This window comes from Misgurnus anguillicaudatus, chromosome 11 (assembly GCF_027580225.2).
Source record: "Misgurnus anguillicaudatus chromosome 11, ASM2758022v2, whole genome shotgun sequence".
NCBI classification, from domain to species: domain Eukaryota; kingdom Metazoa; phylum Chordata; class Actinopteri; order Cypriniformes; family Cobitidae; genus Misgurnus; species Misgurnus anguillicaudatus.
The window spans coordinates 27,223,511-27,250,285 of NC_073347.2; the positions used below are offsets into that span (position 1 = coordinate 27,223,511).

Consider the following 26,775-nt stretch of genomic DNA (forward strand, 5'->3'; position numbering starts at 1 on the left):
ATAATTTTGAGATTTGGAAGATCAAAATTTGATTTCAATCATTGATTTCACTTTAATTTCAATCTTTGACATGGCCTTACTCAGTCAATATCAAAGACATCGAAGATATCAACCACACTACAGTCTTTGCAGGGATGCCACAGGATTCTTGGATTTTTGTTTCTTCAAGGAAGTTTTAATTTGAACAATTTCTTTCTTTTTTATAGTCCTTCCTTTATTCACTACAAATATTGTTTGTGCCATTTAAGGAACCTTTTTTGTGCCATTTAAGGAACCTTTTTGTGCCATTTAAGGAACCTGGTGACAGATTAATGAATTCTACAAGCCTTCAGAGCTGCCAGGGGGAACCAGCTAAATACCTGTTTTACAGAGACCAGCAGATCATTTGTGCAATACTGACCCCTACTGGAAAATATCCCATTTTCTAATAATTTCAGTCTGTGTTTTTAAAATTAAGGACAAAATTATAATAAGCTTCCACCTCTAGCAGGAAAGGTTTGTAGATATTGTTAAATATGAACATCAAACAAAAAAAATCTCACTCTCTTCTTTGGAGTTCATCTGACTTTTAACAGCAACCTCTCTTTGGAAATTAATATCCAATTTTCTTTGTAGATCAAAATGTACAAACCAGTCACATGGGTCCAGGCTCGCATGCCACCTTATACTCGCTGACATTTTAAGGGGCCTTGTTTTTAGACCCTTGTTTACAGATCTCGTGGTGGGACTATTGAGTAATCACAGATGTCACTAAAAATATCATACTGTCTGCGCAACCAGCATCACCGAGTAACTAATAACATTACTTCCTAACTAACTTAATTATTAAATAGGCCTATATGCGATATACTATTTGTCACCACAGAATACTGTATATTTGCTTGGAAGGTCACCAAACATTACCTTATTAAAATATTCATGAATTATTGTAAGAGCACAAAGCGGAAGAATAAAGTTATACATTAAAAGTTATTTTTATATTAAAAAGTACATTTTACAAGAAGAATTCTATCAAGATACGTGACACTATTAGGCTATTGTTCATGATATAACGTGGATTAAAAAAACGTTCTGCCCTCTCCAATATGGCGGCGCCGTTGACTTAATTGCAGCAAAGGGACAAAGGAGCTGGTGTACGGCGGAAATGACGTATTTAAACGCACCGCGAAGAGGGCGGAGTTGCGGCACTTCAGCATGTATGTTTGCTGGGTGAACTGAATGATACAGAAAAACAATTCGTGACAGTTAGGGGGGTCACCTTAAAATAAGTTAATCATATTCCTCGAGGGTTCAGAAACGACAGAAGCGATAACAGTGCGCGACTTCCGATAACGATATACCACTACTGGTCTTTTAATAGTTTTATGATTTATAATATAGCCTACTTGATTTTTTAAATGACTGTCTCTGATATAATCACAGTGGAGGAGCCACAGTTGGGCGACTGTAAAATGAAAAAGGAAGCCTCAGAATTATTAGAATTTGTTCCTCAAAAAGATGTTGTTTACAACCAACTTCTGCCTTACAAGGACAAACTAGACGACGAGTCTAATGAAATTTTGGCCCAGATAAAAGGAAATTTGGGCCGAGCAGTTGAGCTCAGAGAGATATGGCCAGGTGTGTTGTTCTGGACGAGGAAACTTTCCACGTAAGTATTGGAGAAGCATTATTATCATTACGAACTTGTTCGGATACTTTTTGAATTGTAAGAAAGCAAAACTATTTTTTTATAAACGATTTAAATAAAACATTTGGTATGATATTATGTTATGAATGTGTTGTTCTTTTGGCAGACATTATAGGAAGGTACACTGAATGACCTTTTTGTATTTAGCAGGATAAAGCAGACTACAATATCTCTTACCGGTGCGCTTATCAAGAGCGCTTGTTTGACAGGAGCCGCGCATGCGCAGTGAATTCTAAAGCTCTGCGGTTTTCATTTATGTGCCATTTATTTTATTTAATAAAGAAAATGTCAATTTACTGTGATTATGTCTATACGAGATTTAATCAACAGTATTAGCTTATAATATAACTACCGCTTGATTTTGTCAACAAAATAGTGGGTTTGTAAACACTAAACAAAGATTATTTCATTGGTATGGGCCTTCATTTCCCCTTAATATTGATTGCAAAATAATTTGTCATGTTTTCCACACACCGCGCTATTTTAGGACAAGCACAAACCGTTAGATTGCATGTGTCTCTGTGAGCTGCAACACAAGAATCTGTCAACAGTAAACAAACATGAACAGAAATACTATACTGAGTGTCATGCAAGTCAATGGAGTAATACAGAAGGATTGCAGCACCGTGTGTCTGGCACTGATGAAATGGAAAATATGTTTATGCATTCTTCATATAACTCTAGATTCTCTCTTTCCTAACCCAGAATCCATCCCATTCCCATGTTTGCAGATATCATGGCCTTAATGTTTGTGTTGGCAGTTGTCTGTGTGCCCTTAGACATTTAAGACAGGGCTTTCTTCATCACTGGGATCATCACAACAAAGCTCTTTTGGCAAACAAAGCCATTGCTATGGCGTCCAGCTACTGTAGGACAGCCATGAGTCAAGTTATTTTCCATTTTAACAGCTTGACCTAAAACTTAAAGCGATTTACTTGAAGAGAGTCAATCATGTTGCATTTATACTGTCCCTGATGAGCCTGGTTTCTTCCAAGTTTTTTTTTTTTTTTACTACTAACATCGTTCAGAGTCGGATATTGGTTCCTTGCCTTGGAGATATTAACATCTATTAGGGCACATACAGTATATTTCATGTGAATTTAAAGGTGCAGTGTGTAATTTTTAAAGGATCTCTTGACAGAAATGCAAAATAATATACAAAGCTATATTTTCAGGGGTGTATAAAGACCTTTTTACAATGAACTGTTAAGTTTTTATTGCCTTAGAATGGGACGTTTTTATCTACGTACACTGAAGGTCCCCTTCCGTGGAAATCGCCATTTTGTGCCACCATGTTTCTACAGAAGCCCATAACGGACAAAATATTTTTTACTAAGTTGTCTCCAACGATGACATTTTTCTGGTGGCGGCTATCGTAGCTTCTCTATGTGTTTCAAAAGCGAGGGTGGGCAGTGGACTGAGCCGTTGGTTGCAATTCGCAACCTCACCACTTGATGCCGCTAAAATTTAGACACTGCACCTTTAACTGTTCAACTAGAAAGCTATAGACTTCAAAATATTTACAGTTTGTAACATTGATATAATCTAGCACCATTGGTTTAAAATTAATCAAGTTTTTACTGTAATACTGAAATACAGGCTTTTCCATGTCCATCAGGTACTTGCGATTATATGGAAGAAAGTTCAGCAAAGAGGATCATGTGCTCTTTATCAAACTGCTTTACGAGCTGGTCACCATCCCCAAACTGGAAGTCAGCATGATGCAGTGCTTTGCTCGCCTCCTTATCACCCTGCTGAAGTAAGACTGGCTCACATGCCCTCACTTTAGTCTTTATCTGATGATATCATCACTTTGCACATTTCAAAATTTTTGAATGTTTTGTAGTCCAGTGTAATAAAAAAGAAAACGTATAAGTTATGTTTGTTTTTTTTTTAGGAAGAAAGAGCTGCTTTCAAGAGATGACTTGGAATTACCATGGCGACCCTTGTATGAGCTGCAGGACAGGATCCTGGATTCAAAGACAGCGCATCTCGGCCTGAACTGGTTTCCTAGGTACAGTACATGCATATTTAAGCTTTTAAGCAAAGACAACGTATAAAGTGCAAAAAACAACAGTATTACAAGTTCATCCATAACTTAAGTGATCCAAGCTCTGTGAGTTTATCTGGTTCAAACCCAAGGAACACACATGCTGATTAAAAAATGTATACCTTGTAATGCACAAAGTCACTTTGGATGAAAGTGTCTGCCAAATGCATAAATATAAATATTTGAATATAAGTCATCTTTCTGGGAAGATTTGTGTTGGCTTTTTTTCAGTGTTAGATACTTTCATCTCTGAATATGATATGCCTATCAACAACACATGTGCTTAAAGGGGACATGTCATGAAAATCTCCATTCCATGTTTAAGTGCTAGAATTGGGTCCCCAGTGCTTGTATCAACCTAGATAATGTAAAAAAGAACAACCCAGTAACTTAGTTTTGGTGAACCATTCTCTGCAAGCATGTAAAAAAATAGATCATTGAAATTTGGCTTCCCTTGTGATGTCAGAAGGGGATAATACAGCCCCTTAATATGCACTATCCAACCACGGCATTGCCATTTAATGTGGCAATTTTAACATGCTATAATAAATTATCTATAATCTATTTTGAGCTAAAACTTCACATACATTCTCTGAGAATACCAAGAATTTATTTGACATCCTTAAAAAGTTTTGTGAAATATCCCCTTTACACAACTAGTCACAAAGTTACCCTAATAATTTCCATCACGACTTCTCAACCTTCGACGTTCTGTGAATCTACACAGAACTGGTGCTGATGTGTTAAGCATCAAGAAAGGAAATGTTTGTTTGACTAGGCCGAAAGTGTTTAGTGTGCTTGTCTTTTCTCTCTTTCATGTTTAGTTCTCTGCGGCCTCGTTCTTCCTCTAAGCACATACTTGTTAAACTTGCTCAGAGATGGTAAGGACCATCAAACTTCATGTTAATATTGAAATGCGCACTCATTTCACACCAGATTTTATTTGTCACAGTGCATTAACAAAGACTGTGGTGTCGCATTTTTTTAATTTGTTGGCTGCTACCACTTCTGCGGGGGTTTTTTTTTTCATTTCTTGTGTAAATATAACAATTTGCATGTCACATTTGAAGAAGCAATTTGGCACCCAGGCAACTGGACAACCTCACTTCTGTCTGGTGTCACAAGATTCAACAAGCATGTTTTGTGCATTGTTCCTGAGCTATTCATAGCATCTGTTTTCCCTATGCATTTTATTGTAGACGTGTGATACTCTAGTATCCCTGATCGGGCTCACGCCAAATGGGCTGTAACAGTTAATCCCTACACATACTTTTCTTTGTCTGAGAGCCTAGAGATGAAAGATATCATTGGTCCATTTCTAAACAATGCCTGCCAGATTAAGGATCCTGTCTGGGTGTCACATTTGTGCAGTTTTTAGCTGACCCTCAAAGGCTTGTTTTAATTGGTTTGCTGTGTGGTGCGTGTGTTTTATGTCATGCAAATGGTAAATGTGGTTTTAAAGGTAACCTTTAGAGTCTGAGTCTACAGAAGAACAGCATTTGCCAGAACAGCTTTGATTAAAAACTAACCTGATAGACTTAAATATCTCAGAGGTTCATGTGTATATCTGCCCTTATACAAGTGCTTATTCTCATTAAGATTGGATTGCATCAGATTTAATAATGCATGAGGGTATAACAAAATTAGTGTGTTGTTCTTGTTTATTTAAAAGAATATTTGCATGGGATTACAATGTGCTCTTATATGTCATGTTTGTCACAGTTTCTCTTTTGTTTACAGCTCATTGGAAGCAGTTTTAAAGGTCTTAATCAAGAACTGCAGGCCGTAAGTATATTCTTATTACTTTATAATATTACTTATTATTTTATTATCTTACATTGCAGAGTGAGTTAAGAGTCACCGACAAAAAGAAGAAGTGACAGATAAAAGATGCTGTGTGTATGTAACAAGTTAATGAACCCCTCCCATTTGTGTGCTTTTAATAGCTCTATAGTTTCCCTAAGCCCTTTAATCTTATCTAAAGCTCGATAAATTTGACATTTGGGAGGTTCCTGTCTCTGACAGACAGAATTGACCCAGGATCTGTGCCATCCTTACTGTACCCAAGCATGAGGCCAATAAGGGCAGTTATATTCGGCAAAGATTATTGAAACTGGGTTAAGAACGTTGAATGCTAAAAGATCTTTAGTTTAACGCCGGTTAAATAGGTATCTCAAAGAAACATAAAGAAAGAGATAAAGATGTTCCAGAGCCTGTGGTGTCCACAGAGTTCCTGACAAAAATGTCCCTTGATTTGATTTTGACTAATCCTTTTACAAAAAGCACATTAGCTAGTTATCCAGTTAATGAGAGTACTCATACAGTGTGTACAGCAATTATGATTTCATTTAATATTTGTAAAACGGGCATATTGTCAAAGTTTCAGGTATGATCGCAAGCAAAATGATTTCACTAAATAATGTGTGTATTTGTGCACGCAGATATTTCCCAGTATCCGCCACGCAGGAGATGCTGGATGAGTGGAAACCTCTCATGTGTCCGTTTGATGACACCATGGAGAAGGCAATGGGATATTTTGAGCTCTTTCTGCCCACCACACTCCCCCCAGAGCTGCATGATAAAGGCTACAAGTGAGCACTGCCTGAATGTTACTGTGACACACTTTCACTATGCATGACCTTTCACAGTCAGTCCTATTCAACTGTACAGAGTCATAGACTTCTTGGTATAGTCCAAAAAACTGTCATTACTAAAAAATGGATTATTATATCAGATAGATTGGTAATTCGTGATATGTGTTGGAAGGAATTTACTGTATAGAAATAGATATACTGTATGATATAATGTTTAGAATATAGTGAGAGATCTAATTTGGTTATTAGTTTCTTGTGTAAAACATTTAGAAGTTATTACCTGGTTTTGAATACAAAATACTAAGTTCATAATAACTGTACAGTATGCATATATATATGAAGAGTTTAGTTGCAAAACGAGATAAATCCATTTTGTTTTACATTTTTGTCAAAACATGTTTAATATTATGTTATCATGTTATTATTTTGTTTTATGATGCTACTTAGCTGTATTTTTTAAGTTATGAAGGTTTAAATCAAAACAAACCAACTGCAGTTGCATTGAAATTAATTGGAATGCACAACCAAAAAACAAGATTTCTGAACAATTAAAAAAACGGTGGTTATCTCGTATATATCATATATATTTATATATAGGAAATGGATAATGAAATGTTGTTCATGTTTTAGTTTATAGAAATCACCTCTGAAAACATCACTCAGTTTCCACCGTAATGTGTTTTTTTCTCAGACTTTGGTTTGATGATTTGATAAGCCTGTGGGTGTCTGTGCAGAACCTTCCTAGTTGGGAAGTGGTAAGTATAACATGGATTAAAGTTCTCAGTCGCTACGACGAATTTCCTTTAATTGCTGCGAGCCTACGACACATTTTTTAACTGATCCAACTGTCAAAAAACATCCGAAATTACGTATCCACAGACGGTCGGCACCTCACACAGCCCCTTTGCGACTCTCCATAGGAAAAGAATGACTACCAGTTTATCGGCCACCGTTGACATTCGGAAACGATTGTCGGAGTTCGCCCCCTAGTGGTAGTCATAATGAAGTGTCAGTTTAATGACAAAAGCCGTTTCTCAATGTCAAGGAAGGATCCTCGGAAGCTAGAATTTCGAGGATACTACGTCATCGACGTCCGTCGAAGGACTGTTCCAATGTCGAGGATCCTCGAAATTTCAGCCAAGGACTGAGTCCTTCGTTCGAGAAATATCCCATATACAGGAAAGGATGCAAATTTGTATCCTTCGCGCTCTTCACGCCCTGAAATCACCCACAATCCTATGCGCGCAGCACCGAAAGCACACCTTTCAATCACGCAATGACGTAATGACGTGCACTTGCTAGCCTGTTCCATTTAACGTGTTCTCCGAATGCTTAAAAGGAGCCTCCCCTAGCCTCTGAAGGAAGTGACTTGTAAGGACTAGTCCTGCCAAGGAAGTATCCTTGACATTGAGAAACGGCTAAAGACTGCCAATATTTTTTGATAGAACATATGGAGACAAGATTAAATATTAACGTATACATATTAAATTAATAATATATTACTTATCACTAATATCTCTTATTTTGTCTATTTCAGGACCTTGTCAGCATTTTTGCACGACTAGCGAATGACAACATTGGTTACATTGATTGGGACCCTTACATACCAAAGGTAATAAAGTCATTTAATGTACACTAAAAATAATTTAGTTGATTCAGTGTTAGATTGAGAATTATATTTATTGTTATCTTACATTCTTTCCCTGTTGTTGTTTTTTCCAGATCTTTACTAGGATCCTGAGAAGTTTGAATCTTCCTGTAGGATCTAACCAGATGCTGGTTTCTAGATATTTGACCAATGCTTACGACATCGGTCATGTGGTCATATGGATTTCTGCCATGCTGGTCAGTGTAAAATAAGAACATTCAAAAGGTACTGATGTGTTAATAAGTCTATTGCAGTCATCTTAACCTGTGTATTAATGTATTTGTTTTTTAGGGAGGGCCCAGCAAGCAGACCCAGACACAGCTCAGTGGCCTTTTTAACAGTATTGCCTCATTTTTCCATCCGTCTAACAACGGCAGCTGGCTGGTGAGTCACTTAAGAATAAAAACTGAACCCATCACTACTACTGTGCTACACATCAACTGTTTTCATGTGTCGGATTAGAGCTAGGAATATACATACAGTATATAGCACATATACCAGAGTTCTAGTCAAGATAACCTAAACCGAGGCCAAGAGCAGAGGGTGTTGATATCAAGACAAGACCTATACCAGAGACTAGACTTAAGACCATCAAAAAATAGATTGAATTATTTGTGGATGGATATTGTTGGTCTTTGTATTAATTTGTTGACGGATTCAAAAATAAACTCCTTACACCCCATTCAGACAGCCAACGACAAGCAGTAGCAGAGCGACGCGATCTCATTCATTTCAATGAAAAACTGGGCGACTTCCGGCGACACGAGCGAACGTGACCGTTGCCGACAGAATGTAGGCGCGATTAGCGACGGAGTCGCGCGACAAAAGTTGAGAAAAGTTTAACTTTATGCAAATTAGCAGCGAGTTTCACGAGCGACTACCAATGGGAGTGAAGTAAGTGGAGCACTGATTTGTTGTTTACAACATGGGGTAACGTCACACTACTACGCAACCAGAAGTGGGAACGCCCACAAGCGACATCAACCACCAGCGTCAGGCGATGAGCAGCGATAACATCGCTGGCTGTCAGAATGCGGCTTTAGGCAACTAAGTCTGAGACCAAGACAAGACCAAGACCATCAAAAAACACTGAGTACACAACACTAACATTTCCAGTACATATTCTGTTTACATATTTAAGTTTTGAAAATTTAAATTCGCAGCTACTATGCATTTCATGATACTGTTTTTACAGTTTTAAGTCATTTGTTTTTAACTCAACAATTACACCATGTAAAGATGGACCATGATATAAAAACGTTTTTTAGCAAAACATGTTGAGAAAAAACACTTGTGTGCTACCCAACAGCTGAGTCTGCATAAATGGTTGAAAGCAAATATAAAGGGGAATTTCTTTATAATTTTTCAATGGGATCAAAACCAACAGTTGCTGTCTAGACTTTAATCTCTCTCCCACAATGTGTTTAAAAGCTCAGACACTGTTCTGCAACTGTGTCTGTTTGAACCACAGCATTGCTATCAACAACACATGCCATTCCTTTTCTAGAAACATCTCCTCATGGATCACAGGACAGCTTGTATTTCCAGGGATGCGTGTTTGTATTGTCCGAGGGAGACCTCTAGATCTCTAGTTTAAACCAAACCCTTTTGTTGTCACGTTGGTGTTAGTTTGTGTCCGCCACGGGCACCTCTGCCCTTCATTAGATGTAGTCCGACCGTGAAACATCTGGTATGTTTTTAGAGCCTTCAGAAATTGTTCACCCCTTAAATTAGATGAATACGTTTGTGGTGGGCATCAGAGGGTACAAAGTGTAATGGCAGGAAGGAATGTGCCAACTAAACCACACTTACTTATGGAGATGAATTGGTTAAATAGAAAAATCAAATGGCACTTGCAATGGTGTTTTGACAATAGACAATAAACTAGAACAAGAACTTTTAATATAATATTATTAAAGGGGACATTTCACAAGACTTTTTAAGATGTAAAATAAATTTTTGGTGTCCCCAGAGTACGTATGTGAAGTTTTAGCTCAAAATACCATATAGATAATTTATTATATCATGTTAAAATTGCCACTTTGTAGGTGTGAGCAGATTGTTTGCAGCGTTGTTTTATTTGCTTTGTTTCATCTATTCCTAGATGAAACTCATGAAGCTGTTGCAACGTTTGCCCGCCAGTGTGGTGAAGCGTCTGCATCGAGAACGTTTCAGGACGCCCACGTGGCTGACACCCATTCCTCCGAGCCACCTCCTCAGTGAGCAGGACATCACTGACTTTGTGGAGAGCATGAAGCAGCCCGTCCTACTGGCCATGTTCAGCAAAACTGGCAGTCTGGATGCAGCCCAGGCTCTGCAGAACCTCGCCCTGCTCAGACCCGAGCTAGTCATTCCTCCAGTGCTAGAGAAGTAAGCATGGCATGTGTTTGTGGATAGTAATAAAGGAAAACACCACCGTTTTTTTCCACAACTTAGACAAATTAATACATATCTTTCTTTTTTCAATGCGTGCACTTAACCTTTGTACAGCTCGCCGTGAATGTGTTAGAATTAAATATTATTTTGTGCCACCATACTTACTTGTGTAACTACTTATGTAACAGTCTTTAAAAAGGGGAAACATGAAATGTTTGATGGTTTCTAAATTCATCCCTGTTTGGATCCTAAGGAATGAATGGTGCTAGGCTAAATGCTTACACGTTCAAGACGCGCTGTGCAAAGATTAAGTGCACGCATTGAAAAAAGATAGGCATGTATTAATTCGTCTAAGTTGAGGTAAGAACATAGTAAAATATTGAAAAACATAAATCAACTGGAAGTTGCTCAGGGCAGAAGCATTTACATGCTTATAAAATCCATTACATGAACTAAACTTGTATTGAACTCAATGCATCATTACATGTTTCTCAAATTATTTTCTCATTTATAAGGACATACCCTGCCATGGAGACCCTCACTGAGCCTCACCAGCTAACCGCCACTCTCAGTTGTATGATCGGTGTGGCACGCTGCCTGGTGGCCGGGGGTCAGAGATTTCCAGAGGGCCCTACACACATGCTACCACTCCTAATGAGAGCTCTACCTGGCATCGACCCCAATGACTTCCGCAAGTGCATGGTGAGAGTTTGTTACATGATATTGTGTTAAATTGTGCTTTCCAGGATAATTTTCATAATGCCCTGCATGTGTACTGTTATGTTTTAGATAACATTCCAGTTCATTGCAACTTTTGTTACTCTTGTGCCATTGGTGGACTGTTCATCTGCCATTCGGGCAAGAGATGACCTCACACAGGTGAGTGACTAATATCCTCCTGTTGTCTTATGCATCATAATTTATGCATAACACATTAATGCCCTTCATTTCTTTTTGCAGGTGGAAAAGGAGCTGTGCTCCGCCTCGGCCGAGTTTGAGGATTTTGTTCTTCAGTTTATTGACCGGTATAGTGATGTCACTGTTGTTTTGATGTGTATGTGTGTCTCTCTCATCCCTCACATTTGTTTTTGTGTGTGTCCAGGTGTTTTGCATTGATTGACAGCAGTACTCTGGAACAGACCCGAGAGGAGATGGAGACAGAGAAAATGACTCAGCTGGAGAGTCTAGTGGAATTGGGCCTGTCCTCCACATTTAACACTATCCTCACACAGTGCTCTGCGGAAATTTTCAAGGTTCACACTCAAATACCTACACACTTTTTTTGTAGGCTGTGCTCCATAAAGTTAAAAACTCCATAAAATTGCTTATGAACCATGACCTTTGATTTGCTACTTGTTTTGCCAATCAAACGCTGGTATTATAAGTGAAAACAAATCTGTCAAATCAGTGTCAGTCAATTTTGAGACAATAAATATGTTTTACACAAAAATTTTAAAAGAGTATATAGCGTAGGGCGTAAAATAATTTGGATGGTCATATAGGGTGGCCATTCATGCCAGTTCCGCCGGACACGTCCCGAACATGTTTTCGGGTGAAGTCGCGTTGCTCGACCGCATACGTCATCGAGGTTCTCACATTTCAGTTAAAATACATAAAAAATATGTATTTCTTTTAAGACATACAAAAAACGATGTGTACGGTGGAACTGGCACGAATGGCCACCCTATGGTCATTAAAACTTTGCCTGGCAGTGGCCTAAGACTTTTGCACAATGGCCTCAAAATCAATAGACATATGGGCTATAGATTATAATGTCATAGTGATCCAGTGCTCTGCATGGTTATGTTTTTACAGGTTGCTCTGGAGAAGGTCTTCAACTTTGCCACCACCAACATATTTGAGACCCACGTGGCCGGCCGGATGGTGGCGGACATGTGCCGAGCTGCAGCCAAGGTAAGTGTCCTGAGCTGAAGTTTCAACTCACAGACATCGACCGTCTTTTCAATCTTGTGGCTAAATGTGTCAAATGATCCTTCTCCTTTCAGTGTCATCCAGCAGAGGCTTTGCAGCTTTTTGTGCCTCACTGCTGTAGTGCCATACTACAAATCACCACGAGTAAGTTCACCTGTGTTAGAGTCAGTAATGCATCATCGTGTGAGTTTTTTTGTTAATGTACCGTGTGTTTTCAGATGAGGAGGTGTTAAATGAGGAGGAGCTGGATAAAGAACTCATGTGGAACCTCCAGCTGTTGTCCGAGGTCAGTATATCTGGGAATGCCCTGCACTATAAGTTGCTTTGGATAAAAGTGTCTGCCAAATGCGTAAATGTGTTAAATATGTATCTATACATCTCTGACTTTTTCTGCAGGTGTCCCGTGTGGACGGTGATAAAGTTTTACTCTACAGATCTCAGCTGGTGCAGATTCTGCAGTTGACTCTGCACTTGAAAAGTAAACAGGGTTATAGTCTGGCCTGTAAGCTGCTCCATCACATCCTGCGATCTGTCTGCCTCATCTACCCCAAAGAGTACTGCAGCGTACCCGGTGGCTTCCAGGGGCACACAGACAAATACCTGCCAATCAAGGTCAGACTTTAGTGGAAAAATGAGATGACTTATTTAGCCACTGACTTTCATAGTAACCCAGATGCGTCATATATCCTCTCAATGTACTTGAAATGTGATCCCTTAATGCAGATTATCGTTATTTATGGTCAAAATCCACTCAGTGCCTTTATAATTCACAATCATATATTCATTATCATCGTCATCATCACTTCATCTGAGCACCTTTTCTTAGATCATATGTCACTCTATCCTTTCTCCATCAGGATTGGGGTCGCTCAGGAGACCTTTGTAACCTGGACATCCAGTGGCATGTGCCCACTGCTGAGGAGAAAGAGTTTGCCTTCTACCTGCTGGATCTGGTGCTTAAGCCTGAACTACAGCGTCTGCAGAGGTGCACAAAGGGAGAGCAAGAGATGAGCAGGTCAGCCACAGTCCAGAGAGAAGTTTGATATCAGAGCCCTAGAAATGAAATGATCACCCAGCGCAATGCACGACGCAAGTTTTTTACTAGTTTGAGCCCGACAAAGTTATAATTTTCACGTTCAGCGTCACGTTGTTTAAATAGCAAATACATTTGCGCCCATGGGTGTGAAAACAAGGTGTGCTCATGGCACATTGTTGGCGCATTGCTATTTATAGGCAACTAAAATAGACTAAGCCATTGACCAATTAAATCCTGGTTTGAAGTTTTTGTTATTAAAGATCGCGTTAGTAATATGCGCCTATAAACAAGACCGCAACGCGTATTTGTTTATTACACACATGGACAGCACACAAGCGTTTTTAAATGTAAAAATTAAAGGATTCAAATGTAAAAGATTATTATTGAGTCTCTTGGATATAAATGAGGACCGATTACGAGATGTTAGAAGGTGCTAAGAGCTGCTTCACCTGTAGCCTGGTAAGTAATTTAATGTTTTGCTTTAAACAAATGCAAATATTGCATTTATTTATTTTTTAAAATTTTAAATGCTACCACACGGATTTGTTGTATATGATGACTTTGTAGAAAATACTTCACGCACCTCCAAATTAAATGCGGGTGCAGGATTGATAACAAGGTACAATAAAGCAAGCAAAGATCCAGACACCTAAGAGCTCCCAATTTACATGATTTTATGACGTTTCAGGTCTTTTTGGCCCTTCCTCAGACTAATGACTTTAGTCTAAGACATATGATGACTTTGTACCTGTGAATATGATGAGATGAGAACCTTTTTTAAGTAATGCTTTTCAAAACACTCACAACGCTTTCCCAGTGCTGAAACGTTTCAGGCTCTCCACACGTTTGTAAGTGTTTTATTTCCTGTATGCTTTCATGACTGAAAGAAAACAAACCAATACAAAAAATAACAATTTCAATACAAATAAAAATAAAAATAAAAACAACACAATGTTTTAACATCAATCTTAAATTGGTGGTCTTTTTCCTCCAGACAAGAATCCTTAAAACATACATGGGGTTCTTTTTCTTTCACATGAGGCATTACTTCCGGGTTGTATAAGTTGCAGAAGTGTGATAATAGCGGTATTGCGTAAAGCCAGGATATTTGCAGGGAAGCGTTTTCTCTTAATTGACGAAATAACTCGTCAATGGCGGCGAAAGAGTTAAAGGGGATGGGAGATGGCCATATGTTTACCTTTAACAGTAGCTGCAGCGAAGAGTCGTGTCTGCGGAAGGGGCATGATTTTGGGTGCACGAGCAAGGCGTGAGGACCAACTCCGCTTCATTTCTGTTACCGCCCCCGTTTTGTCGCTTTCTGCACATCTTCTATTGACAATGAACTAAACACTCGTGGCTGTTGCGTACCGTATGATTTTTCGCCTTGTTAACTTAGCTAAAGTTGATTCGGACACACCCTCTTAGACTGTGCGCCATGCGCTTTAGACAGTGCGCTTATATTGTTAAAATAGGCCTCTAGATAAGTATGTGACTTTAGTCTATTAATGAGCTGCTGAATTGATTTAACTGAATTGATTTTCTTGATACAATAGGTTTGATATTTTAATACACAAATCAAAGGGAGCGATCAAAATAGCATAGATCATTTTTGTTTGTATTGTCTTTAGGGATGATGTTTTGCAGAGTCTTTCCATAGTTCATCATTGTCTTCTGGGAGCAGGCAGCCTTCTTTCACCACTAAATGGAGAACCAGTGCCAGACCTGTGAGTCACATGAACATTGTGAAACCTATTGCCAATAAAACAAGACATAATAGTGCAAAAATTAAAAATAACATTACATTTACAACAAAATAACCATGATATGTGGGACAATGTACTATCCGTAGTATACAACACTGGTTGTAGCATACTATGGTATCAAGCTGTCAGGGCAACATACCAAACACTTAAAGATTTTAACATTATTTTTCAATTGATACGATAAAATGATGATAATATAAAAAGTCTATTAAATTAAACAATAAATATATTTTATGTTGTGCTTTTGGACCCCACTGTAGTTTTTTTGTGATTATGATATTAAAGGAATATTCCATTTTCTTAAAAGAAAAATCCAGATAATTTACTCACCACCATGTCATCCAAAATGTTGAGGTCTTTCTTTGTTCAGTCAAGAAGAAATTATGTTTTTTGAGGAAAACATTGCAGGATTTTTCTCATTTAATGGACTTTAATAGAGCCCAACATTTAATACTTAACTCAACACTTAACAGTTTTTTTCACAGAGTTTCAAAGGTCTATAAACGATCCCAAATGAGGCATAAGGGTCTTATCTAGCAAAACGATTGTCATTTTTGACAAGAAAAATAAAAAATATGCTCTTTTAAACCACAACTTTTCGTCTAGGTCCGGTCCAGCGCGACCTAACGTAAATGCGTAGTGACGTAGGGAGGTCAATTATTATATATATAAAACGCACATTTGCGGACCATTGTAAACAATAAACTGACACAAAGACATTAATTAGTATCATTTGACATGCAACAACGTCGGAACGGTCCTCTTTCTCAACACTTGTAAATACTGGGGCGATGTTTCGCGTTCGTCCTCTGTGACCTCTTGACGTCATGACGTATTGCGTGAAGTCACGCTGATGCTTTCAGGACCGGAGGAATATGAGAAGTTGTGGTTTAAAAGAGCATATTTTTTATTTTTCTTGTCAAAAATGACAATCGTTTCACTAGATAAGACCCTTATGCCTCGTTTGGGATCGTTTATAGTCCTTTGAAACTCCGTTGAAAAAAACTGTTAAGTGTTGAGTTAAGTATTAAATGTTGGGCTCTATTAAAGTCCATTAAAATGAGAAAAATCCTGCAATGTTTTCCTCAAAAAACATAATTTCTTTTCGACTGAACAAAGAAAGACAATAACATTTTGGATGACATGGTGATGAGTAAATTATCTGGATTTTTCTTTTAAGAAAATGGAATATTCCTTTAACTATGTACTGTATATTACCCTCTTTACCTTTATCTTTAATATAGATTGTATATGGTATTACCTATGTAATATTTTTAATTTAGGATCAGCAGTGTGGTTCAGATGAACGAGACAAATGTGTATGCCGGAGTAGATTATGGTAAGAGATCCTTTTCTCTTTGTGTAAAACGATGTACTGGAGCTACATTATTTTGTATTTGATTATTGATACAGTTATTATTCTTTGGCAGATGCTTTTAAAGAGAACTACAGACAAGAGATCTGTAACACTATCAGACCTTTACTACGTATGTATTTTCTTAATGAAGTCTTTAACATACAGTAGCATACTACATGTAGTTTTTTTGTCTCCCAACAAAATGCTATTTATCTTCACAGGTCACACACTAGTGCACTCAGAAGATGACACTAAATCCCTCTTCTCTATAATAAAGGTGAACCATAACCTGTCAGGTTCACTTTTGTGCCTATGTGTTTATATTCTTATAGTATCCATTATATTGAATAATAAGCAGTATTGTAACTAATGCATTATGTTTTCACATATGTAGATAATCAGTGACCTCCTCCACTTTAAAGGTGTACACAAACACGAGTTTGACTCTCGCTGGAAGAGTTTTAGCCTTGTAAAGAAGTCCATGGAGAACAGGGTGAGGTGGTCTATAAACATGACACATTTACTCTTTGTGTTACGTCTCTGTTAAACAAAGCTCACTCATCGTTTCTCTCTCTCGTACGGTCTCCAGCTTCATGGAAGTAAACAGCACATCAGAGCTCTGCTTATAGACAGAGTCATGCTGCAACATGAGGTAACTTATAACAATGATCAATCTTAAAGAATTTGTGTAAAGCTGTACAGTAATTAAAATCTAATAATCTAATTTCAGCTTAGAAATGTGATCCTGGGCAGTTGTGACTATAAGACCGTTCACAAGGATCTGATAAATGACCTGCTTAGACTGTCTACCAGCAGGTATAGTCAGGTATGATAAAATAATACCCACACACACATACATACTGTATGCATTAAAAGTAAGCAATGGGTATAAAAGACTGTGCTGTGTCATGGAATAAGTTATGGCTTCTTAGGCACAACGAGTCAATGCAAGCCCTTCAGACGTGACTTCCTGACTAGCCTTAAGTACCTTATTGCTTTTATAAAACGATTACCGTATTTTCCGGACTATAAGTCACACTTTTTTCATAGTTTAGATTATAGTCAGGTGCGACTTATACGTCGAAATTATTTCATATGAAGCAAGAGAAACCATTACCGCCTACAGCCACGAGAGTCCGCTCTATGCTGCTCTTGTATTTATGTAATTCAATGGATTCAGTGATGCGGAATGACTTCGGGACCTTTTAACTTAAAGGCGCTCTAAGCGAATCTGTGTGACGTCACTTTTTGTTGATGTTTGAACTGTTTTCAAACAAACGGAGCATAGCTAACTCCTTCCCTCTCCCCCTCCCTTCCGTGCGTTCATGAACGCGCCCAACCCCCACCCTCAAATCCTTCTTGTTGTTTATTGGCTGGAACACTTTGTTATGTTTCGTGGTGCTAGGTTTGGCCACTGTGTTGTTATTGTCATTTGTGGATCCAGGGCTGTCTACAGAGATCGCGTTTTTTACATTTGATCAGCAGTCAGGTAGCAAGCAGATAGTGAGGAGATGTTTGCTGTCTGAAACAAAAATGTTTTATGGTCTAAAATGCGTGAATTCGCTTAGAGTACCTTTAATTTGGCTTATTGTGTTAATTTAGCCTCCCAGGTATGTTCTGTATGCTATTGTGTATCGTAAAAATAACTGTTTATGTTACTTTAACATGTACGGACACCTATTCAGCCTGCTGTTCTGTGCTATTATTTAGTTGAATAACTTGCCGTTCCAGATTAAATGTCCGTTCTTCAGCTTGGATTTTGTGAAATCGTTTTCTAAATAAACGCGACTTATAGTCCAGTGCAATTTATATATATATGTTTTTTTCTCTTTAAAAAGCATTTTTAACTGATGCGACTTATACTCCAGAGCGAATTATAGTCTGGAAAATATAGTATTTACAAATTATTAACCCAACTTTTTAACGTTAAATCACTAAAAGCCATCCTTCCGCTAGAGAAAATAGTCTCTGAATGACTGTGGACAGCAACATGTTTTATGTTTATTTGCCAAGGGTGCTGCGCAGTGACAAACAAAATTGTTGGGTGCAGTGGTCATAGCTGTGTTTTATCATAAGTAAACCACAGCTATTGACCAATCAGAATCAGGGACTGGCACTAACTGTTTTATAAACACACTAAAGTTGCAGTCAATATTTATCTTCTGGACTTATGCCACTTTTCCATTACATAGTGCCCCATGATGAGTCAGATTGTGTCAGCTCACCTTACTTTGGCTTGGTTAGCTTTTCCATTGAGTTTGGTACCACTTCAAAGTGGGAGGGATTATAGGCATGTCTTTATATTTGCGCTGCCTACTGCTGTGACATCATAAAAAAGTGGGAGTGAAGCATCGTTGGAATGCAGTGATTCCCATACATTCATTTACCGTATTTGTCAGTCTACCACAAAATCAAAATTGACCACCACAAATAGATGTTTGCACATCGCGTTTATCACTACCTCTGTCTCACATGACAGTTTCTGTACAAACACCAGTGGTGTCAGTCAATGTGCTTCATTGAGCATCATTTAAGTTGCAAAAATGTTGTGCATACATGTGGACGTGTGCGTCGCAGATGTCCTGCCAAACTCCAAGTCTGGAAAACACTGGTATGGTATTCCTGATTCCCAGCCTGTGGATGTTTTTCACTGCTATAAGGGAGTTTGGGAACTTAACAACAGGTTTGTTCGAGACAGCGCAAGCACGAAGGTAACGCTAATCTTCCATTTAGCAAAGACGCTGGTGACGATTCTCTCAGAGCTGTCAGTGATCTACAGTGTTTTCACGTCACGTTTTAGTATCGGGTACTACATACTGTACCCACTGGAAAAGCCTTCAAAAGTAAGCTGACCCAACCCGTGGGGTACTATGCAATGAAAAAATGCAGTAAATAATCTATTAATGCAAGTTTCCATTGTAGAACTGATCTGTTCACAGATCTATTCGGGTGGTCATATGAGGTCTAAATAAAAGTTATAACCACAAGTGCACCTTTTATTTGTCCTTCTCTTACCTCAGGTGAGAAGTAAAGCTCAAACTGTGCTATTCGCAGCTCTTGGAACCTACAATTTCTGCTGTAAGGACATAATCCCAGCTGTGCTGGAGTACCTGGACCCAAACCGCACAGACGTCACACAACAGCAATTCAAAGTAGGTCACACACAGTTATACACGATGTGTGAAAGATAATTGAACAGAGTCACTTGTTCACTCTTTTTTAAAATACAATAAGTTATTCCTTCTTTTAATTATTCCTTTCTCTCTTCCCTAACTTTTCTTCAGGGTGCCTTGTACTGTCTGTTGGGGAATTATTCTGGGATCTGTCTCGCAAACTTGCAGTACTGGGACTGCATTGCTATGACGTGGCCCGCCATTGTCCGATCTGGCATGAGCTCCTGTATGTCACTAGAGAAGCCTTCTATTGTGCGGCTCTTCGATGACCTTGCTGACAAGATCCACCGGCAGTATGAGACCATCGGCATTGACTTTTCTGTAAGTTAAGCCAAATGTTGCTGTAGCTAACACAATTAAGCCACTTTTCCACTGCACACGACATACGGAAACGATTATCGGAGTTCGCCCACAAGTGGTAGTCATAATACATTTTCAGTTTAAAGGCACACCGCGGAACTTTTTGGCCACTAGGGTGCGCTAGACATGTATTTTTCACGCCTAGCGCCCCTAGAGGCCACAAGCGCCGCAGCACTGTCGCAAAGGAAAAGAACTGGCCAACCTTAAAACTAAACTAAAAACTAAACCTTTAAAATGCTAAACGATCAACATTTTGAGGCATCAGGTGAAAACACAGTCATGTTACAACTTTCTGATGAGGAACTCGTGGCAGAAGCCATTTCTCAATCTGAAGGTTGCAGCCTCCGGATGTCGTATTTCTAGGCTGCATACGTCATCAAGACTTATTTCAGAATATAAACAATTATAAAGTTGACTATTATTCTTACTTAATCGTAAATTGTTGCAGTATGCTTATGCCTTGTGAATGTAATGCTCAGTTTATCTTAATAAACCAGGCTTAATGACGTATGCAGCCTGCATATTTGACCTCCGGAGGCTGCAGCCTTCCAATTGAGAAACGACCAGAAGTATTTCCTTGCCTTTTTCCGTCCCTCTCTCCCTCGCCACCAGGATTTTCCGCAATGGCACTCATTTTTCCTCTCTTTTGTGTGAAAATTGTCGCTCCAAATCCAAGTTAACCGATGTGTTTAGGTCTGCTGCTTTGTAATACGTCACTCGAGTGACAGCGGTGTGAGTTTGAGCAAGTTTGACTGACTGCTATAGCATCCTGGATTGTAATGTAAATACAGACAGTAAAAGAAAGGTAAATTCGTGAACACTTGAATGCAGGATCTGAATACAGGGAACTATATGCAAGATAATCGCCGTCATTTATAAAGAAGATCACATTAATGTATGAATCAAGATCGTGAGTTTATATAAAAAATTGCCTTAAAGGGGATTCGAACCCAGGTCGCCCGTGTCATAGGTCCGTGACACTAACACAGTGCCACAGAGTCATATAAAAGATGTTGCTCTCTACACTCCTTAAGTAACCTCCAGCAAAAATATTGTTAAAAAAATTGTGTTGAGGAAGTGACGTATGCCGTAAAGCAGTCGAATTTTGTAGTTTTTTTGTGCTCTGGTTACTACCCGAAACCCTAAGTTTTAAAGTACGAGTACAACCTATTTAAAGTCAATGTACTATTACAAGGGTCTTGAAAATTTATTATGAAAAACTACATGGTGTCGCTTTAATCGTAACATGGGAAAGAGGCTAATTTCTGCGCAAGAGCCTTTATTCCAGTATTTACCATAGTGGAATAAATAAATGAACGCAAATGAATGAAACAATAAACAGCTTTGCATAAATGAACAAAGACTACCAATATTTTTAATATGGAGAGAAGATTAAAATAACGTATATATTAAATTAATAATATAATACTTATCAGTAATCCATAGTTTTTTTTTAAGGATTAGTATTAATAATTTTCACCTCACACACAGTTTTTGATTGGAATACACTGAAATATATCACTTCCGGTCAGCATATCGTATGCGGTGTAGTCACAAAAGTTACAAAATTTTAACGGATCCAACGCTCAAAACGGATCCGAAAATTACGCATCTGCAGATGGCCGGGACCTCACGCAGCCCCTTTGCGACTCTCCATAGGAAATGAATGACTTCCGGTTTATCGGCCGTCGTTTGTCATGTGCAGTCGAAAGGCGGCTTTAGCAATGCACATTCATGGGTTCTACCCCAGCCAGGATACACACATACTGATAAAATGGATAGCTTGAATTCAGTTTGGAAAATGAGCCATTGCAAATTGTATGTGCTTTTAGAAATAGGGGTAAATATTTATACTTTATACTTTTATCAAATGTAGCTTCATATATAATATAGCTTATAGTATATAATATAATTTTTGAAATTGCATTGCATTATGTACAGGTTCCAGAAGGTTGTTTGGAAGTTGCTCATAAATTACTGAAAACCAGTAACCCAGAGCCAACACTAGGTGGCGTATCTGAAGAGGAGGAACTAGAAGGAAAGCGACAGCAACTGGAGATAAACGATAAGTCAAAGCAGTGAGTACATGCACAAATACATCTAAACATTCTGTTCATGCTTATATCCGGCTAAATAATAAAGGCTAACAATCTGTCCTATTAATTTCTCTAGTAATTGTTTGTATCCTTTCTATGTCCTGACAGAAAATATGAAAAGCTAGTGGCGGCTCTTTTGGACTGTCTCAAGTACAGAAACATGTACGTCCACACCTCGTGTAACCTATGATTACCATATGTACGTGTTTGTCATGAATGTACAGCTGGATTTATACTAGACTCTTCTTGGTTATTTTGAAGGCCCTGGAAATTCGAGCAGATTGCCATCGGCTTCCTCTCGCTGATGCTGCGAGACGATCATCCTCTGCCATCCCCCGCCGTCCTCTTCTTCGTCCAGTGTCTCAACCACGACTCCATCTTAGTTCGTAATGTATGGGGTCATGTATGATTTGTTATATATATAAGAATGTTTAATGGAAAGCTACATAGACACAGACACCTAACTCTGATGGGTTTTTTAATTGGTCAGGTTGCGATAGCTGCAGTAGGTGGAATCCTGCAACAGCTGAAGAGTCCTCACAAGAAAGTGGCAGTAAATCCATACAACATATCTGAGCTTAAATCCTCGCTACAATCAAGTAAGGCCATTAATAAACAGTGAATCTCTCTGTTAACTTTGTAATCCTAAAAGTAGACGTATAATGAAATCAGACTTGTTTAAGTGCTATAATTGGGTCTCCAGTGCTTCTATAAACCTAGAAAATGTGAAAAAGAATAATCCAGTAACTTAGTTTTGGTAAACCATTCTCTGCAAGCATTTGAAAAAATAGGTAATTGAAATTTGGCTCCCCTTATGATGTCAGAAGGGGGTAATACCGCACTATCCAACCACAGCACTGCCATTTAGTGCAGAGATCAGCTCATTTGCATTTAAAAGGAAACGCACAAAAACGGCAAATTTTTGCTCACACCTACAAAGTTGCAATTTTAACATGCTATAATAAATTATCTGTGGTGTATTTTGAGCTAAAACTTCACATGCGTACTCTGGGGACACCAAAGATTTATTTGACATCATAAAAAAATGTGAAATGTACCCTTTAAGGAGTCAAAGACATTGATGCTTGACTTTGAGTAAGTTGCTTGAAGGTTCAATTTGGTAAATTTCATTACATCTTCTTTATTAGATGATGGTAAAGCTCTTAGCTCTCTCTTGGCTGGAGACAGACCCGATAACCAGTGGCTCCAGTATGACAGTAGCCGGTTGCCGCGCTCCCAGAAGGACTGGAATGAATGCTGCTTCATTGAGAAAACACACTGGGGTTATTCCACATGGCCACGGTATAGCTCTACATTTAAATAATCATTGGTGCAAACTATATTTACCTTTTAGCATAATTAAAATTTTTAAGATGATTGCCCAATAAGTACAATGTTTTTAATCCAGGCTAACACATGTCAATCATTTAATTACTTGAACTCTGAGATTGAAAAGCTATCTTAGTGTAAATGTTCAGAATAGGACTTTAACACTTATTTTCAGGCTATGTACTTTTGTTTTAGGAAGCTGCTACTCTATGCCCCTCCTGACGAACAGCCCAAACAGAGCAAAAAAAGAGAAGAGATGATTGAGGTTTGCGTATATTTTAACCCAAACAACAATATTTTTCCACTGTTTCTTTGAAGCTCCTGAACTGTTTGTTTAGACGTTTGTTTTCTGTGTTGTAGAGTGAACAGATCATATATGATCATTTCTCGGATGTGCTGTTTATAGATCAATTCATCCGCTATTTGTCTTTGGAGGACAGAAAAGGCAAAGATAAATTTAGCCCACGTAGATTTTGTCTCTTTAAGGTAAGAGTTTCTAATATTGCACAACACCAGTAAATTCTTCAGATGGATAATGATTTATGAAATATTTACTTTAGATCATGTTTACATCAGATAATATGTGTTAAGGCACTTTTACTTGTCTTGCAATATAATTTTCACCAATTTAAATATTTCAGTCCAGATATGACCAGTGACAGATATTTGTGACCATGGCCCACAATGTATTTATGACCCTGGTATAGAAAAAGGCAAAAATACATTGCATGGGTCAAAATTATCGATTTTTCTTTTATGCCTAAATCATTAGTATGTAAAGATTATGTTCCATGAAGATATTTAGGAAATATACTACTGTAATTATATATCAAAAGTCATCTACAAACTACTCGTTGTTAGCCGCTCTTTTGAGATTTTCCATTCAAGTTTGTTTTTTATGTAAAAGCTTATAATTTCCCTCTTCAGTCAACAACGTCATTACAGCGATAAGCCAGTAGAAAGCACTAAAACAAACATTTTTATTAGTAATATGTGCTGCTAAGGACTTTATCAGGACTTTGAGCTTTAATTGCAGTTATAGGCACAGTGTCCCCTAAACAAATCTAAGCAGGTGGAGCTGGGGAGGAGAAGGGAGATTGTTAGAGATTGTTAGATAGCCTGCTGTGCTATACTGCTTACAGCACAATAACAAGACTTTTTAAATGTAGATGTTGAATAAGGGGGTGTGCACACCAAAGCTTTTAAACATGGCTAAAATGCCTGGAGGACGCCAAATGCCACCTGTTTTTTTCAGTTGAGCGGCAGATTTTTTTTCAGCTGAGCGCTTTGGTTGCTGTGATATTTGTCCCGCCACTTTTCCACTTTAATTGGATGGCCATGTGAGAACTGACACTACGAGATGAGCTTTTCATCCAAAGTTGAATATTTTTCAACTCTCTGGGCTCAGCACGGAAAAGCCGCCATGCGCCGGCTGTACGCGTGGAGAAAAAACGCAGAGCTTCCATTGGAAACAATTGAAAACATACACCGTGGGATTAAAAGCTTTGGTGTGCACGCCCTCTCATGTTTGCATGCTGATGTGTAAGCTGATTGGCTGGGGGATTGCAAAAAATAGTAACTATGTGCCCGCATTTCTCGAGTTTCATAACTAGGTCATTTTTTAGCCAATTTAATATTGTTATCTTTAAAAATGTCTTATGTTGCAAAAGGGTCTTTTTCGGAACTTTGAGGATGCATTCCTGCCACTTCTAAAACCTCATATGGAGCGTCTGGTCGAAGATTCCCATGAGAGCACCCAGCGCTGTGTAGCTGAGATCATATCTGGACTAATCAGGGGCTCCAAACACTGGAGCTACAACAAGGTATCAACACACACATTTACATACATTAGAGACAGTATGTCTGATAAAAGAAAATCTAAAGCTTTGATTCTTTGTGCGTGTGTGTGTTGCAGGTGGAAAAACTGTGGGATCTGCTCTGTCCACTTCTCCGTACAGCCCTCTCTAATATCACAATAGAGACGTATGCTGACTGGGGCACCTGTATCGCCACTGCCTGTGTAAGAACACTTTTAAGAACACACTACACTTTTTACTAACAAATCTTATATATTTGTTTACATTTTCCACATATGTGACCACCAAACCAGTTATAAGGGTCAATTTTGTAATTTAAAATAAATAAGCTTTATATTGATGTATGTTTTGTTAGGATGGGACAATATTTAGCTGAGAACTATTTGAAAATCTGGAATTTAAGGGTGCAAAAAAAATCCAGATATTTAGAAAATCCCAAATGAAGTCCTTACAAAACAAATCAGTAAATTCAGTTTGGAATTTAATTAAATAATTTTTTTTCTGATAAGAAATGTGCAAAATGACTTTATGGAACATGATCTTAACTTAAAGGCGCTCTAAGCGAATTGACGCGTTTTAGACCATAAAACATTTTTTGTTACATACAGCAAACATCTCCTCACTATCTGCTTGCTGCCTGTCCGCTGATCAAACTGTAAAAAAACGCGATCTCTGTAGACAGCTCAGGCTCGACAAACGGCAATATCAACATAGTGGCCAAACCTAGCACAACAAAACATAACAAAGTGTTCCAGCTAATAAACGACAAGAAGGATTTGGGAAGTGGGGGTTGTGTGCGTTCATGAAAGCACGGACGGGAGAGGGAGGGGGAGGCGTTAGCTATGCTCTGTTTGTTTGAAAACAGTTCAAACATTAACAGGAAGTGACGTCGCACATTATTCGCTTAGAGAGCCTTTAATATCCTACAGATTTTTGGCATTGAAAAAAATCTGTATTATAAAATGGGCAGTTCTGGTTCTTCATTCTGATTGGTTGAAACGCATTCTAAACCGTGATAAAATACCCTGGTAAATGCACCCTTCAGACTGCATAACATAAGTATTACTGCGCCACTGTTGCTACGTACTGATTTATGAAAATAAACATTAAAATCATATTTTTAATTTGTCTACAATTGCACAATTAATGGCGATATCCAGATAAATGTCAAAAAATTTTGTTGAGCCATCTCTTCAAGAGACAAACGTTCCCTGAGGATTTCTACATCAAATCCATATTTCCGCACGCTGACTGGGAAAGAGTTAAGCATGCTTCCAAGCATATTTGATCATTACTACAACAATTGAACGATACAAATGTTAATGTTGATTTATAAAAAAAAAACACCAGTCTTAAATCATATTTTCATTGCTGTGTCTGTGTTCGTTGGGAACTACGCTCTGTTTTAGCCACACTTGATTCGGAGGAACTACTTTGTTTGGTGGAAGAGTAATATTTGTACAAATACTGTATAATTACAACTTATTTGTGTATTTTTTATTTTATGAAATTCTGCTATGCATATGAAGTAACCGTTTTATAAACGCAATAAGCCCC

General features: G+C 38.2%; 1 protein-coding gene across 1 annotated transcript in view; it reads left to right on the top strand.

Annotated features, from left to right (window-relative positions):
* The first annotated feature begins 1,206 nt into the window (after window positions 1-1,206).
* psme4a (proteasome activator subunit 4a) overlaps window positions 1,207-26,775 on the top strand; it is a 32,397-nt gene continuing 6,828 nt past the window's right edge. Inside the window, exons 1-38 of the mRNA XM_055170371.2 lie at window positions 1,207-1,648; window positions 3,306-3,446; window positions 3,585-3,701; window positions 4,562-4,618; window positions 5,478-5,522; window positions 6,179-6,328; window positions 7,023-7,086; window positions 7,869-7,943; window positions 8,054-8,176; window positions 8,271-8,363; window positions 10,084-10,349; window positions 10,871-11,057; window positions 11,145-11,234; window positions 11,316-11,380; window positions 11,458-11,608; window positions 12,171-12,269; window positions 12,362-12,431; window positions 12,506-12,573; window positions 12,684-12,899; window positions 13,145-13,302; window positions 14,952-15,047; window positions 16,370-16,425; window positions 16,517-16,573; window positions 16,665-16,720; window positions 16,838-16,936; window positions 17,033-17,095; window positions 17,174-17,269; window positions 19,464-19,595; window positions 19,728-19,937; window positions 21,918-22,054; window positions 22,181-22,234; window positions 22,334-22,463; window positions 22,563-22,671; window positions 23,221-23,374; window positions 23,597-23,666; window positions 23,762-23,887; window positions 25,072-25,224; window positions 25,317-25,421. Coding sequence (XP_055026346.2) covers window positions 1,398-1,648; window positions 3,306-3,446; window positions 3,585-3,701; window positions 4,562-4,618; window positions 5,478-5,522; window positions 6,179-6,328; window positions 7,023-7,086; window positions 7,869-7,943; window positions 8,054-8,176; window positions 8,271-8,363; window positions 10,084-10,349; window positions 10,871-11,057; window positions 11,145-11,234; window positions 11,316-11,380; window positions 11,458-11,608; window positions 12,171-12,269; window positions 12,362-12,431; window positions 12,506-12,573; window positions 12,684-12,899; window positions 13,145-13,302; window positions 14,952-15,047; window positions 16,370-16,425; window positions 16,517-16,573; window positions 16,665-16,720; window positions 16,838-16,936; window positions 17,033-17,095; window positions 17,174-17,269; window positions 19,464-19,595; window positions 19,728-19,937; window positions 21,918-22,054; window positions 22,181-22,234; window positions 22,334-22,463; window positions 22,563-22,671; window positions 23,221-23,374; window positions 23,597-23,666; window positions 23,762-23,887; window positions 25,072-25,224; window positions 25,317-25,421 — 4,389 coding nt within the window. The 5' untranslated portion in view covers window positions 1,207-1,397. The remainder of the gene's footprint in view (window positions 1,649-3,305; window positions 3,447-3,584; window positions 3,702-4,561; window positions 4,619-5,477; window positions 5,523-6,178; window positions 6,329-7,022; window positions 7,087-7,868; window positions 7,944-8,053; window positions 8,177-8,270; window positions 8,364-10,083; window positions 10,350-10,870; window positions 11,058-11,144; window positions 11,235-11,315; window positions 11,381-11,457; window positions 11,609-12,170; window positions 12,270-12,361; window positions 12,432-12,505; window positions 12,574-12,683; window positions 12,900-13,144; window positions 13,303-14,951; window positions 15,048-16,369; window positions 16,426-16,516; window positions 16,574-16,664; window positions 16,721-16,837; window positions 16,937-17,032; window positions 17,096-17,173; window positions 17,270-19,463; window positions 19,596-19,727; window positions 19,938-21,917; window positions 22,055-22,180; window positions 22,235-22,333; window positions 22,464-22,562; window positions 22,672-23,220; window positions 23,375-23,596; window positions 23,667-23,761; window positions 23,888-25,071; window positions 25,225-25,316; window positions 25,422-26,775) is intronic.